At 31.6% G+C, this 16,847-nt stretch overlaps 1 protein-coding gene across 1 annotated transcript; it reads right to left on the bottom strand.

Annotated features, from left to right (window-relative positions):
• Window positions 1–229: 229 nt before the first annotated feature.
• Window positions 230–13,869, bottom strand: LOC139505997 (phosphoribosylformylglycinamidine cyclo-ligase-like; the record flags this gene model as incomplete). The annotated part of the gene is given in 14 exon segments (XM_071295309.1): window positions 230–337; window positions 846–972; window positions 2,000–2,155; window positions 2,157–2,203; window positions 2,604–2,724; window positions 2,726–2,846; window positions 6,306–6,511; window positions 6,953–7,172; window positions 8,636–8,852; window positions 10,066–10,147; window positions 10,150–10,236; window positions 11,948–12,033; window positions 12,911–12,970; window positions 13,845–13,869. Coding segments are annotated over 14 exon segments (1,663 nt in total), but the record flags the coding sequence as incomplete, so codon positions are not given.
• Between the last annotated feature and the right edge of the window lie 2,978 nt (window positions 13,870–16,847).

Here is a 16,847-nt window from a genome sequence, read left to right as displayed (position 1 = left end):
TTTTTCATATGGAATTAAACATGATTTTTTTCTCAATATTTCAAAAATTAATATGGCATTTTAGTCTAAAATGAAAAAAAAATCACAATGAAAAATGCATGCAATAATTTTCTGAATGTACAGTAGTATTGCTTTATAGCAAGTTTCTTTAGTGTAGAAATCATTTATCAAAAGATACTTTCATCACATGTTAAAATCAAAAGTCATAACATCAAATTAAAATAATTACCAGAGCCAGACATCAACACTGCAACCCTTTTCCTCTGTAGCAGAACAGGTGTCCTGGGCCAGCTTCTATCTAGACCTTCTACTAGGTTGTGTACAGTCACTGACTTGTCTAAAATATATAAAAACACATTAAAAACAAATCTATTAAAACTTTAACTTGGTAATTTATTTTTGGAAATTTCTACTAATTAATGCATTTCTAATAGGAGATAAAACAGATGAATCTGCTTCATTTTGGCTTCACAATAAAACATGTCACATTGCAATGACTTCCAATGTTGGTGGCAATGTATTTAAGGGATATTTTTACTTTTTCTTTCTTGACCATGACAGCCTTCACCATCATCCAGGTTTTGGCTCCAATGTTGAGTAATAGCTGTTCTCTTCTGTCAAGCGACTTATAAAATGGGAATTGTCTGAAAGATTCTCATTCCTAATAGCTTTCTAGAATAACTAGAATAACACCCATTATGACAGGAATATTTATAGCTTAATGTTAGCCTGTCCTCTGGTGGCAAGGAAACTTTACTACAATAGACAACTGTCTCAGTCATAAATTAGGTTTTAGAATGAATATAAATAATCTTAACCTTCTTTCTTGCAAATTTCCCAATTACACTGGCCTGGGACTCCACTGTTTGTAAGACTGTTTAACACACTTTTAGATTCCTCTGATCTAACCACTAACACACCACCAATACCACAGTTGAAGGTACGACTCATTTCTCTTGCATTTATGTTACCCTAAATATATAAAACATCATCATCCTAATGGCTGCATAATATGAATGTATAAATCTAAATACTTTATCATACTGTTTATTTTGACAGTTATGAAAGGTCTTCAGCAGTTATCTTCAAAACAAACAACTTGCACAAAAATCACCATGATAGCCACCAGCAGTATTCTTGATATTCAGTTATAACTACTACAAACTTTCTTGCACATTAGTACACAAATCTTAAATAACCCTTTTAATATAATTTTCCATATATATATATATAATCTTTGGTTTTCCAAACTTTGGTCTTAAAGAGTATTTTGATCAGATTTACTGTAGAAAAATATGTTGTGCACAGGAAAATCATATCATTTAAAAAAAATATTTCAGGAATGACTGTCATATTTTTTTCTGTATATGAATAAATAATTTAATTTTGGATGTAATGCGTCTTCTGATTGGCTGACGTTATTTTGTTATGGAGCCCATAGACATAATTTAGTCATGTGACCTTGACGTCATCAACGTTTTTTTCTACGTTTAAAATGGAATTTAGAATTAAATTATAAGAAATGACTAATATTTTTTCTGTTTATTCAAAATAACATAAAAAAATGTGGTGCACACTGTTAAATAACCCCCCTACACGCGTTATTCAGTGTGCACCACATTTTTTATGTTATTTCTTCATAGACAGAAAAAATATTACAGTCATTCCTTAAATAACATAAAGTGGTGCACCCTGAATAACCTGCACAGCGGGTTATTTTTAGGTGTGCACCACATTTTTTATAATTTTTTGAATAGGACAGAAAAAATATTACAGTCATTCCTTATAATTTATTTCTAAGAACTTTTCCATTTCAAGCCGGAAGTAAATTATGACGTTACGCTCACATGACAAATTCATGTCTATTAGATGATAGACAAAACACTGCAAGCCATCAGAAGACGTGTTACATCCAAAATTAAATTATTAAATGATAACAATGCTATACAGTTTTGCTTTTACAAATACAATTGAATACTGAACCATTTGTAGTCTCTACCTTATCAGCCAGCCAACCAAACACAGCAGGGATATTCCATTTGTTAGCATCAATAGATGCTGCTAACTCTGATGGTAAAACTCTAGCCACATTCTCTGTAAGTCCACCTCCTGTGATGTGGGCAAAGGCCTTGACCTTCATTTCCTTCATCATGGGGCAACAACTCTTTCACATAGATTTTTGTAGGAGTAAGTAATACATCTCCTTTAAAAAAAATCTTATCTTTTTAAACTAAAAATAATCTTTTTATATAGTCATAATTCATGATAAATCATTTCAAGGTCAATATTCAATTAAGAAAATACATTTTTTTTCACAATGTAAAATTTTCTTCTGTAATTTCCTTTATTGATCTGTACTATTGATTTTATTTGACTCTGTTATTAGCCATTTTGGATATAAACATACTCCCCTTTATTGCATAATTTTGTCTGACAAATAGGCTATGCAAATAACCGGAATGGACTGTATTACTTTGATATAAAAATAATAATTAAATAAAATCTAGATTTTCTTATCACTACTTAAGTATAAAACTTATTGTAAAATGTAAACGTAAAAGCATGATTTTTTTTTATGACAAAAACATATAAAGACAATATACCTAATGTAGTTCCTCTTTGAAAAGGACAAGGCATGTCATAGGTCATCTCCAGTTTATTTATAACCTTCCTCACAAGACTGAACCCATTACTATGGAGACCACTAGATGGTAATCCAATTAAAAATATCTCCAGTCTCAACTGATTCAAGACGTGGTATAATGCAAGACCTTTCAACTGCTCCAACAGCAAATCCTGCCAGATCATATTCACTCCCTGTGTACATCCCAGGCATTTCAGCAGATCTCTCCACCTGAAAAAAAAATTAGTATAGCCATCAGAATGATTGTGGCAATATAAAGGAATATTAAATTACTTTTTTAATATCACAACTGTATCCCAAAAGCACTGCTCAAGTGATAATATTGGAAAAGGGTTGATTCAGTGTGCGATATTGAATAAGCCATATATATCGTGTCATATACACATTATTATAAAGTGATATGAGCAAATCAGCCTAATACAAATAAATCAGCACTAGAACACACCCGCGAAAATCGTGGGAATTTAGAACTTGGTTGAAAGTATGTATACTGTTGTAGGGAGAAATTGAAAAAGATTTTGTGTCTGGAGAATTTCAGTGTCTAGATGGAGAATTTCAGAAAAGATATCAAAACTCATAGGTACTTGGAAAACAGTTTCAGCCCTCTCCCTTGTTTCCGAGGTCTGTTATTTTTTTTCTGTTAAATTTTTATTATTTTCGCGTTTCTGTACACTATGAACACATGTATCCTATAAATAAAGTGTATTTGCTATTAAGTATTAATTTCAAGTTTCTTCTCATAGGCGATCACTGCTATATTATAGTCTCTATATCAACCCGATAATTATTGTGCTGTCCCAGAGTACTCTTATGAAATGTATGTCCAAGTTTATAACTGTTAGTGCTGTTTGACTTAAAATTAGCAAAATCACGGGCATTTTAAGCTTGGTTGAAAGCTTTTAGGAAGAATTTTTGTAAAAGATTTAATGTGTGGAGAATTTAAGAAATGATATCAAAAGTCATATAGGTACATGGATACAGGACAATATTTTTAAGCCCTCTCTCTTTTTTCAAAGTCCGTTATCTTTTTGTTTTCTGTTATATTCCATTATTTTCGCATTTCTGTATACTATGAACAGAGACATACAATATATTCTATGTCTCTGCTATGAACATATGTATTCATTTGTATTTAATTTTCTATTAAACATTAATTCTAAGTTTCTTTTCCATGGCGATCACTGCTATATTATATGAGCCAGTCCATGCGAAAAGGTACAAAAACGAAAAATTTACGAAATTCTAAAAAGTGTGCATAATTATTGGTAGTAGACTTGTGATTTATAAAACACATTTACTTTCCCTCATATCATCAAGCTGTGAGCTACACGCACCTGCGAGTGTTGAGACCCCCCCCCCCCCCCCCCCTAGTTTTATCAAGATTTTTAGTGAATTATTTCATATATTTCAATCATTTTCAAAGTACAGTTTAAATGGCTTGATTTGCCAATTGATAACGTTAAACCTGGTAGCAGTGGGGATAAGGCTCTCGCTTACGATGCGGATATCAATGCAATCAAACCGGGCAACGGTTCGAATCCCGTGCAACTAAGGTTGATTTATATAATATATTAAATAACTTAACTTAACTTAAATTTCAATTTCTAAAACATAAGCTGTCATATTTTTTGCATTTTCCCTCATGTTTTAATGTTGTCTTTCTTTCTTTAAAACCTGTAGAACTGACGGAAATTATTGACTTTTGTCTCTGTAGTGTCATAATTTTTTGTAGTTTCTGGTCGGTATAGCATTAGTCCGGGGAACAAATGATTTTACACTTGCTCAAATACCAAAAATTCAGATATTTCTACGTCTTTTTCGGTTTTAGTTGACAAATTCGGGATAGAATTGACAATCTTATGAATGTTTACATTAATGTAATTTTTTTTCGGATAAAATCGTTTTTTCAAAAATACTATAACAAACTTTGATAACGTGTCCTGTAAAGTTTACCAAAAGGACTTTTTGTACCTTTTCGCATGGACTGGCTCATATCATTTTCAAAATCACAAAAAAACAAAAAAATCGAAATTGCCAAAAAGCAATGAAATATCGAAATACTTATAATACTTCATATCTAACGTTATAATTTAATGCAAATATTGACATATAATTATCCCTAGCAACTAAAATTCTCCCCTTAGCAACCGTACACCAATCAGCAAAAAGTCCATATTCCAAATATTTTAGCAACGATTTGAAGTTTCAAATGGATTCGGCATCTATCAAAACATCTAGTTTGCAAAAAACACATCTAAAATATGTTGATTTTTTAAAAAGTTAGGGCGAAATCACTCTTTTACTATACATAGGCTTTGCTTGGTACTTTCGCCGTTATTACCTATATGAGCCAGTCCATGCGAAAAGGTACAAAAACGAAAAATTTACGAAATTCTAAAAAGTGTGCATAATTATTGGTAGTAGACTTGTGATTTATAAAACACATTTACTTTCCCTCATATCATCAAGCTGTGAGCTACACGCACCTGCGAGTGTTGAGACCCCCCCCCCCCCCCCCTAGTTTTATCAAGATTTTTAGTGAATTATTTCATATATTTCAATCATTTTCAAAGTACAGTTTAAATGGCTTGATTTGCCAATTGATAACGTTAAACCTGGTAGCAGTGGGGATAAGGCTCTCGCTTACGATGCGGATATCAATGCAATCAAACCGGGCAACGGTTCGAATCCCGTGCAACTAAGGTTGATTTATATAATATATTAAATAACTTAACTTAACTTAAATTTCAATTTCTAAAACACAAGCTGTCATAGTTTTTGCATTTTCCCTCATGCTTTAATGTTGTCTTTCTTTCTTTAAACCTGTAGAACTGACGGAAATTATTGACTTTTGTCTTTGTAGTGTCATAATTTTTTGTAGTTTCTGGTCGGTATAGCATTAGTCCGGGGAACAAATGATTTTACACTTGCTCAAATACCAAAAATTCAGATATTTCTACGTCTTTTTCGGTTTTAGTTGACAAATTCGGGATAGAATTGACAATCTTATGAATGTTTACATTAATGTAATTTTTTTTCGGATAAAATCGTTTTTCAAAAATACTATAACAAACTTTGATAACGTGTCCTGTAAAGTTTACCAAAAGGACTTTTTGTACCTTTTCGCATGGACTGGCTCATATTATATTAATCATAGTATACAGTACATGCAGATGAACGCAAAAATAATTGTCCTGTCCCCGTCTGAGTACTTATGAAAATTATGTGTAAATTAAAACCGAGGTATAATAGTAGTGGTTCTTACGATCTAAAAACCACAATATGGACAACAAATTGATTGGCTTATTTATTTTTCATTTTTGTTATCTATCGTACGATTGGTTCTCAATGTTTAAACCGGTAGTCATGTTTGACATAAAAGTCCGTCTAATGGCGGAATGAATATCCAGACGCCTTTATTTCTCCCAAAATAACTGAATAGTCATAAGAATGGATGCAAATGCGACTATGCATGGTACCTATAGGACACAGAGGCATGATGATCAATTTATTGTGGGAGGAAGAGAGGTGACACACAAAATGTGGTCTTCTCGTTTAATAGTATAGATGTGCAATACTGATGGTGTTGCCCTGTTTATATAAATCATGAGCTAATACTGCTATCAGGACTGGTCTAATTAGGGAAAAGCTGTAAGAATACTTCATACCTGCAAGGGCACATCCAGCTTCTTTACAACCTTTAGTGATGCCTGTAATGACATCTGTTGCCATGGAAACACTAAGTTGACCAGTGGAGAAGTAATCAAGGAAGAACAATGGTTCAGCACCATGGGCCAGGATGTCATTTACACACATAGCAACAAGGTCAATCCCTATAGTGTCGTGGCGACCAACTTCTTGTGCTATCTGTAATCAAAGTAATAAATCAGAAATCATCTATTTTGGGGAGTTCTGTGAAAGCAGAAATCTTGCGTTTTTGTGATTTATTAATGCGATTTTTGTGATCATTTATTTTGATTCTATTAATAGTAGCCGCCATGTAAGCAAATAGTTAGACACAATTGACAATACTTTTTACACTAAATTGGCTATGGATGGCTGTTGAGAAATTAGATTTAAATTGACTGGGCAGTGTCTGAGAAGATATGATAGTTGTTATCTATTTGTTTGATGTGTTTGAGCTTTTGATTTTGCCATCTGAAAATTGTTTTTATTTTTATAGATATATTTTGATTTAGTAATTTTGGCAAAGTCTGCATTTTATATAATTTTTGTTATCTTTTTTTTCAAAATATGTGGTTAAGTACAGCTGAAGTTTAACAAATAAAATGAATAATGATGACATACTTTCAATTTTGTGCCAACCCCATCAGTTCCAGACACCAAAACTGGGTCCACAAATCCTGCTGCCTTCAGATCAAACAAAGCACCAAATCCTCCTATGAGTGCATCACATCCTGGCCGTGTGGTGGACTTAGCCAGAGGTTTAATGGCCTGAACCAAACTGTTCCCAGTTTCTATGCTTACTCCTGCATCACTGTATGTCATCTGAACTTGTAAACGATTTCTGAAAATAAATTTTTGCGATATAGATTACATTTCTATTCAATTGTTATAAGCTTATCAATTCAAACATATTCTAATTAATAAACATATTCTAAATAAATCAAAAATCAAAAATACCTTTACATCAGTCGACACAATTAACCAAATATTTCAGATTTGTTTTTTATTCACATTCAATATATAATACCAAATGACAAAACCCTTACATAGTATATAGAAGCAATGATAAAGCTTAAAGGCATACTGTTGCAACTGAAGTTATGTATTTATTTATATACCTAATGGGTCAACAATGGCCCTCTTGCATATTTATTGATGAGGCACATAAATCAATAGTAAACATTGATAAAAAATTAGTATGGCGTTCATTATCACTGGACTAGTATATATTTGTTTAGGGGCCAGCTGAAGGACGCCTCCGGGTGCGGGAATCTCTCGCTACATTGAAGACCTGTTGGTGACCCTCTGCTGTTGTTTTTTATTTGGTCGGGTTGTTGTCTCTTTGACACATTCCCCATTTCCATTCTCAATTTTATTGATAAATCTTATATATCTCCTTATAATTGTTTTTTTTTAAACTTTAATCAAAGTAAGCTTGAGTTTTATTTTATTCTAAAGTGCCTTTCAAAAATCCAATTGGCAATTCCCTCAAAGCATAACCAACAGCTACATGTCAGCTGTGGATTTAATGAGAAACAAGAATGTGTCCAAAGTACACGGATGCCCCACTGGCATTATCATTTTCCATGTTCAATGGACCGTGAAATTGGGTAAAAAATCTAATTTGGCCTTAAAAGTAAATTGATCAACCAAAAGGCAACATGTGTACTAAGTTTCAAGTTGATTGGACTTTAACTACATTGAAAACTACCTTGACCAAAAACTTTAACCTGAAAATCACTTTTAATTTCTATGTTCAGTGGACCATGAAAATGGGGTCAAAAGATTAATTTTTGTTTTATAATAAGAAAGATCATATCATAAGAAACATGTGTACTAAGTTTCAAGTTGATTGGACTTCAGCTTCATCAAAAACTACCTTGACCAAAAACTTTAACCTGAAACTTCACACTTTCATTTTCTGTGTTCAGTGGACCATGAAAATGGGGTCAAAAGATTAATTTTGTTTTAAAATAAGAAAGACCATATCATAAGGAACATGTGTACTAAGTTTCAAGTTGATTGGACTTTAGCTTCTTCAAAAACTACCTTGACCAAAAACTTTAACCTGAAATGGGACGGACGGACGCACAGACCAGAAAACATAATGCCCCTCTACTATCGTAGGTGGAGCATAAAAATAACCAATCTCACAATGACAAATTTTGATAATTTCTGTTGGCTAAACTGGTCAGTTGGTAGGTTATTTTTGCATTGGTCAGGTTAATGTATTGAAACTGATCATCGCTTTAAGTGTATGTAAAACAATTCTAAAGTTAATTGGCTTAAACTACATATAAATACCTAGTAAGTACCCTAAATCCAATATCACTTCTGAAATAACTGTTCTGAAACTGTATAAACTTGGCCCCTTCTGTGGCCCTCTCACATGCTGTCTTCAGGGATCTATCAACAGCAATTACTGCTAACACTCGTCCACCACTTGTAACGGTAGAGCCATCTTTTAAACTGGTACCAGCATGGAATATCTGTAAACCAGTTTTCTCAGCCACATCTATACCTAAAAGTTGAAAGGATTATATGTTCATAAGTACATATGTTTAAGTCTCAAACAGATCTATAATATTTTTTTGACTCAACTTCCTTTTATTCATAAGAAGGTAAGTCTATTTTAGAGAGACAGATCAAAAACAAAATAATTCACTTTTATTTCCTCCTATTCACAAGTATAGTTATCATGGCAAGAAATATCTTAAAATGCTTAACTAATAACATGCAAAATAAAAAGATTTAGAACATGTATATATTCAAAAGTCCAAAACAAGGTGAACTCTGATTGATATAGAGTTTGTCCTACACAGACTTGGGGTCAGTTACATTGGAATGTAATTAATTAAATTACACATTACATTGCAAAAATGATCAATTACATCAATTACACATTACACTGTTTTTTGAAATGTAATTAATTAAATTACAATTAATTAATTACAATTACTTTAGTAAAGTAATTAATTAAATTACACATTACATTTCGTCATGGTATTTTTTAACAATAGTATACATGTATAAAATAATGCATGTGTAAAATATTCATGTAAGCATAGTTTAAGCATTGCATTTGATAATCATTAGCTATTTTAATGTTTTGTCGTTTAGTCTGAATCTCTCTGGTCTGAACACTTTGACATCAAATCTAAATAGCTTTTCGACAGGAGCTAATGTGGCTGATATTCCTTGATCAGAACATGGAAGTTTTTTTTAATTTATAATTAAATAATAATTAGTAAAAAAACATCTGTAGGTCAAATAAATATTAATATACATTGAAACTTCAGTATAAATTATAGACTTCATATATTAAAAAAAGTATGCAATGTCAATGTTTGAAGAACAAGTATTATTTTATAATATATATCATTAAACACAAATCCTTATCTTTAACACCATAAAAGTATATGTAATTGAAATGTAATTCAAAAGTAATTGAGCATTACATGCTTTTTTCAATGTAATATAATTAAATTACCATTACATGTAATTAAAAAAATGCCTCAATTACACATTACATTCAATTACATGGAAAATTGTAATGCATTACACTTAATTACCATTACATTTTCAATTACCCCATCCCTGGTCCTACACGGTTCATTTATGTCCATGGCCAATGTTTTAATTTCAAGAACAAAACTAGAACAGATTGTTGTTAGATCATTGAAAGCATGGACACATGGTGGTATTTTAAGTTGATTAGTACTAATTTAACCTACCTGTAATAGCTAAACCTTTAGGGTATGATCCAGGATAGCCACCACTAGCAAGAACAACTCCAGCCACATGTTTATCTTGGTGGAGAATACAGGTTGGTGTTGTTTTAATGTCCCATCAACACAAGACTTGCACACGTCATACAAATCAGATTCCAACAAAGGAAGTATGGTCTAAAATTCAATACAGAAACAGTAAATAGAAAAAACAGTAGAAGTGTTAACGTAATAAAATTAAACCCCCTTCCCTAATTTTCTATTGGATTTATTTATTTTAGCGAGAACCAACTTTTATGGATTGACAAAAATTGTCTTTTCCTGAATATTGATTTTTTTGATTTAACAAAGTCTGCATAAATGTTTCTACATATTTGATAGGAGTAACACCATGAGTGTCATATGTGAAGCAGGATCAACTTACCCTTCCAGATCGCTTGAGATCACCCCCAGTTTTTCAGGGGTTTATGTTACTCAATCTTTAGTTTTTTATGTTGTGTTGTGTTTTACTGTTGTTTGTCTATTATTCTATTTTAGCCATATGCACTGTCAGTTTATTTTTTGACTTATGAGTTTAAATGTCTCTCTGGTATCTGTCCCAGAGCTCCAGATAAGCTGCGTATTTGCAGTGATCACGCAATACAAATGATAAAAAAACCCAATGCAATTGCCCATTGCAGGGTTCAAGAACCCAATTAGTTCAAAGGAAAACCCAATCATATATGCCAAAACCATGAGTGCTCAACCCTTTTAATGGCTACCATTTTCGTTATTTACCCTTATCTGTTTAGTCGTCGCGTAAATCTATTTGTATAATATTTATAATTGGAAATGTCCTTTCTGTTCTAAAATAAATCCCTGCATCAAGTAGCTGAAATGGGTCCCTGCTGGAATTTTCCGTTGCCCAAAGGTACACATGTTTTTGAAAACATTTCAATCTTCTCGGCGTTTATCTAATTAGCGTGTGTCATTTTGACATATTTTTTGCGAATTGCTCGGGATTTATCATAACATTACATTGAATTAAAACGAAAGTGAAGGTCCGGTAAAAATATTGAATAGAAGCATGTTTTCAGCTTCTTTTGAATAGCTGAGGGAAAGTTATGATGATAACAAGACTCAGCCAGTGATTTTAGGAAGCGTCCATCTAACGCACAGGGGTGTTTGCGTAACTTAACGAGACATTGCTAATAAACATGGGGTTTCATCAAAAACAAACTCAGTTGGAAAAAGTGAAAGGCCAAATCATGATATGTAGTTGGAAAGCATCGGAAACCAAAAGTTCTAATAATGGATCACTTAACCCAAATTTTTGTAAATTGAATAAAACAAAAACATTCAAGTATAGTTTAGAGTTTATATACTATTTTTTTTCATTTTACGGTTAATGAGTGATAAAAAATTCTGAGATGAGTGCCTGTGAAAACACGTTATCCATTTTTTACAGTTTATATAAGTTGTGAGAAAATACAAAACTAGCAGAAGGTTTGAAACTGGACACAAATTAAACCTACAATTGCTCTTCAGTGAATAAACCAAATAAAATAGCTAGCACGTATACAAAGAAATAAATATATTTAAGATGGAAAAACATCTGGGGTTGATATTGCCTAAATATTCAATATTGTGTTGATGTAAAAACCCAATACATTAAGGAGCTTGGTGGTGAAAAACACAATTAGATATTGACTTGAGGGGTGAATTTGAATTGATAATGCAATAAAAAACTTAATCACCCCAATTACATAAGAAAATGGTGGGCAAAAACCCCAATTTGAGAATTTCTAATCTGGAGCTGTGCTGTCCCCTCTCTTCCAAGACTATAGAAATGTATACCTTGGTGAACAATAACATTTATGGTTAACCTAATTTAAAACCAAAATTGTACCTGTGTTTCAGGATCTCCAAATCTACAATTAAATTCTAAAACTTTTGGTCCATTTTCTGTTAACATCAATCCTGCATACAATGCACCTATACAAAATATATAATTTTGTTTTATGTTAACCATGCATTTCTTTATCCCTAATGTGTCTTGAAGTCAGTGACACAATTTTAATATGCAACAAAAATTCATGTTTTTTTTTTGGATTGGGACAGGTTGCTATTTTTAACAGAATGGTCAAAACATAATCATTATTTACAGCTGATTTCATTGAGTGTGTATGCAAAGGTAATATCTTTGTTAAGCTTGCTTGTTTGCTGAACTGGTAAGTCATTATTAGGTCAGTTATATTACCTTCCTTTCGAAGTAGCCTAGTCCAACAGACAGATAGATTGGTTATCTGTCGTACTAGTCCTACTCTTAATGTAGAGTAGTTTACCTAACCTAACAATGACTTCACGGTTCAACTAACAAGCAAGCTAACCAAAGATATTACTTTTGGCTACACACTCAATGAAATTGGCTGTAAGTGATATTTAAGAATTTAAAAGATAATATAATGAAGATGTGAAAACTTTAGATGTTTGCAAAAGAACTTTTTTTAACAATTTCTTTTGAATTTCATGGTATGAAAATGTTTGGGTTTTTTTTCATTTGGGAGTAGAAATCTTTTTAACAGCTCTTTGGGGTTGGAACCAAAAGTGATTTTTTTCTACTATAAATCATCAGAACCCCATTTCACACCATGGACAGAAGTATTAATGACATGTACCTATTACAGTCTACCTATTCTAAAATAAATGTTACATTTTTACCTTAGTGCAGTCTGTTTCCTGTCTAAAATGATACCATAACTCTAATGTAAGATCAGTGATAGCATATTCTATGGATTTGTGGAATTGAACTGGATTTTGTTACATGTATATCTGAACTATCTTTCTAACATCTCTCTGAACACTAATTTACCTTTATATGTCCTGCCCTCTGACTTTAATCCAACCACTGTTTTTAGTATTATCTCTCTTTCTTATAACTTGTAATTCTTGTGTTGAGATCTGAAATAATAAAGTATTAACCATACACACTTTTGAAGAAATTACTGAATGAATTAGAATCGCATTTGAATACAAATTATTTTCCTTGCTGGGGAAATAAACTTGTATAATACTTGTTCATTGCAGAGAAAAGCAACAGTGAGGAGTAAATAAAAACAATTTTTTTTTTTAACTGACAATTATTTTAAGGTTTACAATAAAGTCTAATCATAAGAATGTTGAAAGGCAAAAGAAAAAAGCCATTTTCAGGTGGCCAGCCATCATTCTTGATGACCAATCACTGATTGAAGTGACCAAACCAACATGAAAGGGAGATGTTAAAACAGATCAACCAAGAATTACTGCATCTGACCAGAATCTACAGGGCAGTGAGAAATCTACACATGTGTTCACAAAACAGTAAGTAATGTTAGGTCATTAATTAAATATACATGGATTTGAATTTGTATGTTATTTATTATTATAAACCTATCACAAAGTTTTGATGTACAATTTAGAAAAATGCTTTAAGATTCTAAAATGCCTTGTGAACCAAAAGTCTGATAACATAATTGCCAATAACAATGTTTAGAGGTCCAGCTTTTTTATGACAGTAATGATTTCAAAGAATAATTTAAATTTTTAAATGCCAAATCAACAGAAAATTGTATTGCTTAGTTTCTATATATTGCTATGTAACAGAATATTAGGAATAATTTTTCTTATCATTAGTATTCCACACCAAGAATTGCATAATCATCTGACCATACAGAAACAAGAGGTACTTTCTCTACAGATGCCATGACTATCTTGCTTGTGTTTTAATAAATCTATATGGTACCAAGAAGTAAAAGATTTGTACATACTCTCTTTAAAGTTCTCCAATTCCATATCTGTTAGAGTGATAAATTTTCATGCAGAATATTGCATATTTATTGAATATTGATTCAAAGGTAACACTCTTTACATCAAGGCTAGACTCTGTCGAACAAAACTTAACACATCTAATTACTGAGGTCAAGTCAGATGTGGTGCAAGTAAGGTCAGATCTTAGTACTACACAAACTGAGGTGGAAAAGCTTAGAACAGATCATAACGAGCTAGAGAGAGGTATAGGGCACATAGAGTCACAACTCAATACTCTAGAAATGGAAAAAATGGAATGTCTGAAAAAAAACCTTGACGACAAACTTTTCGCATTGAAAGAAAATCAACTTTTTCTTGAGAAACATGAGCGTAAATACAATATTCTCATTTACGGTATAAGACAAAAACAAGATGAAAACATATGGCAAGTTGTAGACAATTTCTTTGTGAAAGATTTGGGAATAGAAAAGTTCAAAGCAGAGAGTTTCCCCCTTGCAAATGCCCACAGGATCCCATCAAGAGCCCCAGTTGTTGGCCAAAAAAGACCAGATGCTATTATTGTGAGATTTATGCATTACGAAGACAAACAAGGTGATAATGCAAAATGCATACAAAGTTGCAAATAAAAAATCAGAATAGTTGATGATTTACCTGTCATAATGAAAGAGGCACGAAATGATCTCGCAAAAGCTGCATTTAAAATAAGAAATGACGAGAAATTACAAACCAGAATAAAAGTAAGAGGCATAGTCCTGGTCCTAGAAACACGACTCAACTCAAAGGATGTGTGGAACACGCGCAAAACAATTCATTGTGTGAGATGATACGAGTACATGTATGACTGTGACTAGTTATGGAAACTGTAAATACAGGCTACACGATAGTATATTGTGCTTTTCTTTGTTGTTTCTATGACTGAAATACTTATCATACAACTTATACATATTATATTTGTTCAATCTTTTGTAGGACTTGCTTGTCAGTAAGTATATTGCTGCTTTGAATTTGTTTTTGCTTGTGTGCTTTATTTTCATTTATGCTTTTGTTTGAAGTTGCAATCATAAAGTACAATGCATATATACATAGACTGCATGTTAGTTCATAGTCTTATTATTTAAGCTTAATTTTTTCTCTTCTTTAGTTTAAACCATAAATACATGTGTTACTTATCATCTTTCTTTGGTACATACAGGAAGACCCGAATACTGAAGAAAATGCCTTATGAGTCCATTATAAAAACAGATGTTTTAAAAAGGAAAAAGGAAAAAAAATGATGTAAAAATTATCTATAGATGAGTAAAGAAATAAACTTAGATCAATATTTTAGCATTCTAATATTTAGTGCTTTCATAATGACCAATCCTGTGAGATTTGAACTACAGGGACAACAACCCAACAACACGCCTTAAATCAAACAAACACAAAGTGTTAAATCTGTAGTGTTTTTGGAATTTGAAAGGGATATATTCTTTGGACTAAATTGTTGATATTTCAAACTTTAAATTTTCTTTACCTAGTATGTTTTACATCAGTATCTGCACCCTTTTATCAAAATTAAGACTACATAGTACTGTATGTACCAACCATGTTCCTCCTTGATACATGTATGTTCAAATGTACAAAAAATGTACAAAAATATACTGTTAGAATTATTAGTTTTAACAGGATTTTTGAAATTCTACTCATTGCTCTAACATAATTTAATGCTTCCTTATGCTGTATGTTTAGCTTTCACTTAACTATTTAGTGCTATTTTGCTGTACTTAGGTTTAACATGTGCATTTGACAAGAGCCACTACTTTGCAAGTTTCTTGACTACATATATACTTGCACTATTTATAGTCTGGTCAAAATCAAACTATATATTGTTTTAAGATAAGAAAAATTCAGTACCGGGTAAACAAACTATGAACCTGAATGCATAAAGTACCAGCTTTCTTTCTCTCTAAAACATATACAGCTGGGCAAAAGAGTAAAATCTCTGTACACACAAATCATACATAGATGTCTGATTTTTGATATAAAAAAGAAATAAATTGTTTTTCTTCATTATCTTTAACTTTTAACTTTACTACAATGTATTTGGATATATATTTGGATGAATTAATATAAGAAATATATATATATATATATATTTAAATGACTAAGTTAACTATCATATCAATCAATGACTCTCACAAATCATTATATTGATTTATGATGTAAGGGAGATAATCATCTCTAGCTAGTTTTAATGGTAAAGATATTACACATAGAGAACATCTTTTCTGTTATTTAAAAGAAAATAGAACAATAGTGGATATGTTGCTTTTTGAACAACATAATTTGTTTTTAACCATTTGATTTTCTTGCTTTGTCTCTTTTGATTATATATGATCTCATTTTTTTCTTCTTTCTATTTTTACATTTTACAAATTGTATGTCTTTTTTCTCTATTTCATGTTATTGGCACAGTAATGTATAATATATTATGCAGCATTGTTGGTGTATTCTGGTTACAATTTGAATTCTTCTCAGACATGGCAGGTGAGATCAGACATCTCAAAGATATTTTCACATTCACACACTTTAGGTACACAGCTGTATGGGTTTTTTCTTGGTTTTCTTTTATGCATTTAACAAAATACATATTTTTGTTTTTAAAATAGAAATATCATTTGAAAATGAGTAATAATAGTATAAAATTTCTCTCATACAACTGTCAAGGTCTTAATTCAATAGAGAAGCGAAGAGATGTTTTTGATTATCTTAAATCAAAAAACTGTAATATATATTGCTTACAGGATACACATTTTTCAGAAAATGATGAAATATCAATAAAAAATCTATGGGGAGGAGAGTGCATATTTAATTCATTTGCTACAAATCAAAGAGGGGTAGCAATTTTATTGACAACAAACTTTGAGTATAAAATACATAGAGTAAAAAAAGATGATCAAGGAAATTTGTTAGGAATTGATATGGAAATCGAAGGAAAGAGAATGACCCTAATAACCTTATAT

Source organism: Mytilus edulis, unplaced genomic scaffold (assembly GCF_963676685.1).
Source record: "Mytilus edulis unplaced genomic scaffold, xbMytEdul2.2 SCAFFOLD_1625, whole genome shotgun sequence".
In the NCBI taxonomy this organism is placed as follows: Eukaryota; Metazoa; Mollusca; class Bivalvia; order Mytilida; family Mytilidae; genus Mytilus; species Mytilus edulis.
The sequence above is the reverse complement of the archived record's forward strand: the minus strand, read 5'-3'. Positions and strand labels throughout refer to the sequence as shown.